The sequence below is a fragment of the Mirounga leonina genome, unplaced genomic scaffold, assembly GCF_011800145.1.
Source record: "Mirounga leonina isolate KUSES-001 unplaced genomic scaffold, KU_Mleo_1.0 Mir_114, whole genome shotgun sequence".
Taxonomy (NCBI): Eukaryota; Metazoa; Chordata; class Mammalia; order Carnivora; family Phocidae; genus Mirounga; species Mirounga leonina.
In genome coordinates this window covers 54,117,841-54,124,140 of record NW_023270265.1, presented here as the reverse complement: position 1 = coordinate 54,124,140, position 6,300 = coordinate 54,117,841, and the positions used below count along the sequence as shown (strand labels likewise).

General features: G+C 49.6%; 1 protein-coding gene across 1 annotated transcript in view; it reads right to left on the bottom strand.

Moving 5' to 3' along the window:
* Positions 1-4,137, bottom strand: part of LOC117998120 (cytochrome P450 2E1) — a 10,626-nt gene extending 6,489 nt beyond the window's left edge. The window contains exons 1-2 of the mRNA XM_034986732.1: positions 3,956-4,137; positions 2,868-3,027 (exon numbers count right to left, since the gene is read on the bottom strand). Coding sequence (XP_034842623.1) covers positions 2,868-3,027; positions 3,956-4,132 — 337 coding nt within the window. The 5' untranslated portion in view covers positions 4,133-4,137. The remainder of the gene's footprint in view (positions 1-2,867; positions 3,028-3,955) is intronic.
* Positions 4,138-6,300: the final 2,163 nt, after the last annotated feature.

Here is a 6,300-nt window from a genome sequence, read left to right as displayed (position 1 = left end):
GAGGGACGCGGAGGTGTGAGATGAGGGGGGAGGAGGGACCGGGAGGTATGAGATGAGGTGCGGAGGAGGGACCGGGAGGTGTTAGAAGAGGATGGAGGAGGGTCTGGGAGGTGTTAGAAGAGGAGGGAGGAGGGACCAGGAGGTGTGAGATGAGGGGAGAGGAAGGACCGGGAGGTGTGAGATGAGGTGGGGAGGAGGGACCGGAGGTGTGAGTTGAGGCTGGGAGGAGGGCGGCAGTACAGGCCAGACTAAGGTCTAGTTCCACCCTGAAGGGAACATGAGGTAGAGACAGACAGGTGGTCTCACAGCATGGCCCCTAACTGGTTGTGAGTGCTCAGAGGGTACACAGCACCCAGGGCCGTACTTAGAGGTGCTGTTTGCCAGGTTAAACACACAGCTAGGATGGTGTTTGGGGGTCCTGCAATCAGGTCTGTGCATGCACAGCTTTGGATTCCTGCAAGACGCTTTGGAGCCTGCTGGGTAGATGTCGGGGACACAGCTGGGCACCCGGGGAGGGAACCCAGGGTATATGTGACCATATTCCTGTGTGTCTGTGGGATCCACGATGGTCTCAGCAGGAGGGCAGCCTCCATCTTCCAGTGCCTGCAGCAGACGCGGTGACCCAGAATGCAGGGCAGACAAGCACACACCAGAGTGTGTGCACTCAGGAGGTCAGAGGACACAGCTGTGGGCTGAGGACCCAAGAAGCTGGCAGGGAAGGCAGGAAGAGGGCATGCCCAGTGGATCTTCCCAAATGGCTGTGACATGGGGACTGGGGGGACGGACAAGGAGGCAGACAATTCTAAAATAGTATTGGGAAGAATTGTGTGGCAAGGGGAAGATGGAAGATGCCAGAAAATGTAAGGAGAAGACAGAGAGACAGAGACAGAGAGACAGAGACTGAGAAAGACAAAGACAGAGACAGAGAGATAAGAGAGGGATAAAGGGGGAGACAGAGAGACAGAGACTGAGACAAAGACAGAGAGACAGAATGACAGAGACAAAGAGACAGAGTGACAGAGACAGAGAAAGAGACAAAGAGACAAGACAGAGACAGAGGGATGGGGAGACAGAGACAGAGAAACAGAGTGACAAAGACAGAGAGACATATAAACAAAGAGACAAAGAGACAGAGAAAGAGAGAGGGACAGAGACAAAGAGACAAAGAGGGACAAAGAGGGAGACTGAGAGACAGAGAGACAGAGACAGAGAGACAGAGAGGAAGATCCCAGAGGAACCAAGACTTTGGAAACCAAAACAGCCTGAAATGGAGACAGTAATGCTTCTGGGTCAGAGCCTCATAAACATTCACTGAAATGAAATTTATTGAAATTAACATGGGCCCTGTGCTCAATATTATGCTGATAATTAACATTTGCATCATTATGCCTGGGGAATCAAAGGTATCCCATTTATAGGGTCTGGGCTACATGGGACATGTGAAAATAGGACTTGGGAGCCACAGGCAGGACAGGACAAAGCCCCCTTGAGTCCAACGCATGGAATGTGAATATGGCCCTTGCCTGGCTGCATTCAGGGGCCCATGACTTGGACCATGAGTGGCAGATAAGGGCTCTCTGGAACCAGGATGGAGCTCCTTAACCCCACAACTCCTGCTCTTGTGGTGCCGCAAAGCTCCTCTGGTGTTAATGACAAAGACTGAGGAAGTTAACTTTGTTTTTGGCAACCCCAAAGGAGTAAAAACCCACAATGTCCAAGAAAGAAAATGAAATGCCATTGATAGTGACAGGGTATGACCTTGTGAATGTAGATGGGAATAAGGGGATGGCACCATGAGAACAGCAGATGCAACTGTAAGCACGTCAATTCAAAATTTCTGCATAAAATGGATACAGGTTTTCTAGAAATTTGTCATCAAAGTTAACTCAGGAAAAACTAGAGGCTTCTGGGTTTTGTAGGGTAGATGGGACACTGCTTTATTTCTAATCTGCTTTAGAATCTCACTAAAACGACAGTGAGCAAGTGGAAGAGAATCAGTGCACAAGGTCAGGAGACGGACAGTGGTGGGCAGCACGCTCACAGGGCTGTGAGCTGGAGGAGCTGTGAGCAGGTGCCCCCATGGGCTCCAGGATGTCCCAGGAGACACAGGAGGTAGGCACTGGAGTCGGGAGTCTGGACAACACTCAGATAAAGACTCAGATATTTTAGTATATGTGCTGCTGAAGCGAACACGATAAAGACTCAGATAAACACTCAGACCACAGATCCCTAATACAAGGTAACAGTGCATATTCTAGATATGGGAACCCAGGGCTCTGGAGACATGGGCTGCAGAAGAAAGAGAGGTGGCGCTGGCAAGATGGAACCATGTGGAAGTCCCTTTGTGAGCTGGGGTTGCTGTGCTCAGAACAGCACAGGTGGGGTATCAGAGGCCTCCAGGTTTAGAATGTGAACTGCAGCTGACCTAAGCCCCACAAACAAACAGGATGCCCGGTGAGAGTCAGTGCCTGATCTTAGGTGAGGGGTCTCAGAGCATGGAGCACCAACACCCAGAAGCAGGTGAGGCTGTGAGTGAGAAGAGCTCCCCAGACTGAGGCCCCAGGAGGCTGGAAGGTCTGTGGGAGGAAGGAACAGCTCATCTGCCAAGGCATTTCCCTCTGTGGTATCTCTCTATAAACACATCTGTACTGCTGGTCAGAGTGTGGGTGCTGGAGGTCCTGTTTTTTCAGCTACGAGTCTGTAATAGTAGCTTTCAATAAAGTGTATGCTGAGCACATGAATTGTTGAGGGTCTCTTTATTCTTCTGTTTTGTTGTACTATATGCTATGTGGTCATCAGCCCTGGTATTTCAGGACCTGGCTCCCACCCCACCATGGGGGTGGGGTGCTCTGAAAAGCAGGGCTCACCTCTGTCCTTATGCAACTGGAACGCGAAGATTTCTCCTCTGCCAGAAAGGTCATTCTTGTGGTCAAGCAGAGCTTCCTTCACCGCTTTGTAGCCATGCAGGACCACAGTGCACTGGGAGCCCAGGTACAAGGTGAACACTGGTCCGTACCGCTCTGCCAGCTGCAGAGACCAGCAAGGAGCCAAGTGAGACTACTGGGAACTTAGAGAGGAGGTGAGCCAGGCTTAAAACCCAAAGTTCTTGTTGACCAACACAGATGGATCTGGGGAAAGACAGTCATTGTCCAGCCTGACTTGGGAAGACCCTTCCCATAGAGACTTTCTTCTGCAGGGAGCAAGGTTCCAGCATACCTGGGCTCCTGGGCACAATTAACTTGGTGGGCTGACTCCTGTCCCTCCCATGAGGACCCTTTGCCAACATCTGCCCCATCACCCCCACTGTTTGCTGTCCCCAGTCAAAGTCCTAGACCCGGGTGCTGCAGAAGGGCCCTGAGCCAGCACTGTCCTGACCTCCACAAGCCCAGCCTCCATGGTGCACAAAGTACTGTCAACATCTCCCTTACCTCAAACATTTCCCACACATATTGGATGCCCTATAGCATTCTTTTATTAACTCATGTAATAGATTTAGCAACTCATTCAGTTTTTAGATTTGTTAGCTCATTCACTGTTCACAACAACTGTAGACGGAGGTACCACACAGGTTGGTTGACACCACTTTTCACCCTGTTCTTTGGCATCTACAGTGTGCATCTGGTGTAAACACATGGCCTTCCTTACACTGCAGTGGTGAACAGCAGCAGCCCCAGACACACTGGTCTCACCAAGCCAGCCAGTGACAGAGCATTTAACCCATGGCTCAAGCAGAGGCTTCTGTGGCCAGCCATAGCCAATGCCCACTCAAGGGCTCCATGCCCACACTGTACCACTAACTAAATATCATTAATATCACTCTTGGATGCTACTGTTAAGTCAGTTCACTCATAACAGGCTGGTATTGAATAACAACTTGTCTAACAATAAATTGAATGCAAACATACTACGTCTAATCCCTGAATTCTCCTCCCCTAACCAACAATATTTCTCTTACCTTGGTGAAAGATTTTGGAACATTCTTTAAATCCAACTGAAGAAGATTCCCTATAATGGGCAGTGGAAAAGGGCCAGGGGGCAGTTTCCAGGTGCTGTAGCTCTGCTTCCAGATAGAGATAAGCATTAGGGTGGCCATCCACACCAGCAGGGCAACTGTGATGCCCAAGGCAGCCATGGTGTCTTTGGGGTCACTGCTGACTTGTGAGAATGCTCTGAAGAAAGGCAAAGCTTTTATAATGCACCCTCGGGAAGGAGGGTGACCAGCCAACCAATGCCATTTCTTCTGGCCCAAGATATTAGTTTACTATTAGCTGCTGTTGGCCATCATTTCAAAAGCTGATTCCCGTAGTGGTTGCATCCAAGAAACTCTATCCTGGTGCTCAGGCTCTGTCAACACTGGATGCTGGCACTTGCACCAAAGTCAGCAAACACAGCATCCAGGGAAATACCACACCAACCCTTGGATCAGAAGATCACACTGGTTTGGAAGATGGCGGAGGAGTAGGAGACCTGGATTTCCTCTGGTCTCAGGAATTCAGCTGGATAGGGTTCAAACCATTCTGAACACCTACAAACTCAACAGGAGATCGAAGAAAATAGCAACAACTCTCTGAACAGAAAAGCGACCACTTTCTGGAAGGTAGGACGAGCAGAGAAGTGAATCCGAGGCGATATTCGGGAGGATAGACAGCAGGGGAGGGGCCTCCGTTGGCCGCTTCTGGCAAGTGATAGAGCCAACGAGCACAAAATCGGAACTTTTAGAAGTCGGCTCCGCTGAGGGACGTCACTCCGGTGGCTAAGCAAGGGGTGGAACCCTCGTGGGACAGTGTGGCCTCAGGACCCTCGGGGTCACAGAAAGACCGGGGGTGCCTGAGTGCGGCAGAGCTCCCAGGTAACGGAGCAGGGAAGCCGGCTGCAGAGGTGGAGCCCAGGCGCGGGCTCTCAGCTCGGGGTTGCCATAAACCGTGATCCGTGGCACAGTCGGGCCACTACTCCTCCAGCAGGGACCCAACAAGCGGCAGATCCGGGGAGACTCACCTTCCTCCCCGGGGAGGAGGCACGCGGGAGTGCACCGCAGGGATCTGCTGGGTTTGAAGACTCCGCCCGGGGTCGGGTGCCAGAGATAGAAACGCGCAGTCACAGGCCGGGGGAGCACGGAGTGCGGCAGGAGACTGGGGAGACGGGAGTGACTGACGGCTTTTCTCTGGGGGCTCCCTGAGGAGCGGGGCCCCGAGTTCTCGGCTCCTCCGGGGCGGAGATTGGGAGGCCGCCATTTCACTCTCCGCCTCCAAAGCTGTACGGAACGCTCGCAGGGAACAAAAGCCCCGGAGAGCAAACCCGAGCAGATGACTTGGCCCAGACCGGGCAAGGGCGGGGCAATTCCGCCTCCGGCAGAGACATTTGGGAACCACGGCAACAGGCCCCTCCCCAGAAGATCAGCGAGAACAGCCGGCCAAGACCAAGTTTACCGATCAATGAGAACGGCAGAACTCCAGCACTAGGGGAATACTGCACATAGAATTCATGGCTTTTTTACCATGATTCTGTAGTCTTTCAAAGTTAATTTTTTTTAACTGTCTTATTTTTCTTTTCCGTTTTTCAACCAACATCTTATCAATCCCTTTTTTAAAAAAACATTTTTATTTTTCATTTTTAGAGTCATATTCTATCCCTTCATAGTAGTTACCCTTATTTTTGGCATATATATATAAGTTGGTCTCTCTTTAAAATTTTGAGATAGTTTCTTCTAACAGATCAAAATATACCCTAAATCTCTAGTGTATTGTTTTTTTCTACTCTCCTTCCTGATCACATTCTCCCTTTTTTTTCTTTTCTTTTAAATCCTCTTCTTTCTTTTTTCAAACAGATGCAGATGCAGATGCAGAAGAGCATCCTACTAAAGAATGAATGGGTCAACCAGGAAACTAAAGAAGAATTAAAAAAAATTCATGGAAACCAATGAAAATGAAAACACAACTATTCAAAATCTTTGGGATCCAGCAAAGGCAGTCCTAAGAGGAAAGTATATAGCAATACAAGCCTGTCTCAAGAAACAAGAAAGGTGTCAAGTACACAACCTAACCCTACACCTAAAGGAGCTGGAGAAAGAACAGCAAATAAAGCCTAAACCCAGCAGGAGAAGAGAAATAATAAAGATCAGAGCAGAGATCAGTGAAATAGAAACCAAAAAAACAGTAGAACAGATCAATGAAACTAGGAGCTGGTTCTTTGAAAGAATTAACAAGATTGATAAACCCCTGGCCACACTTATCAAAAAGAAAAGAGAAATGACCCAAATCAACAAAATCATGAATGAAAGAGGAGAGATCACAACCAACACCA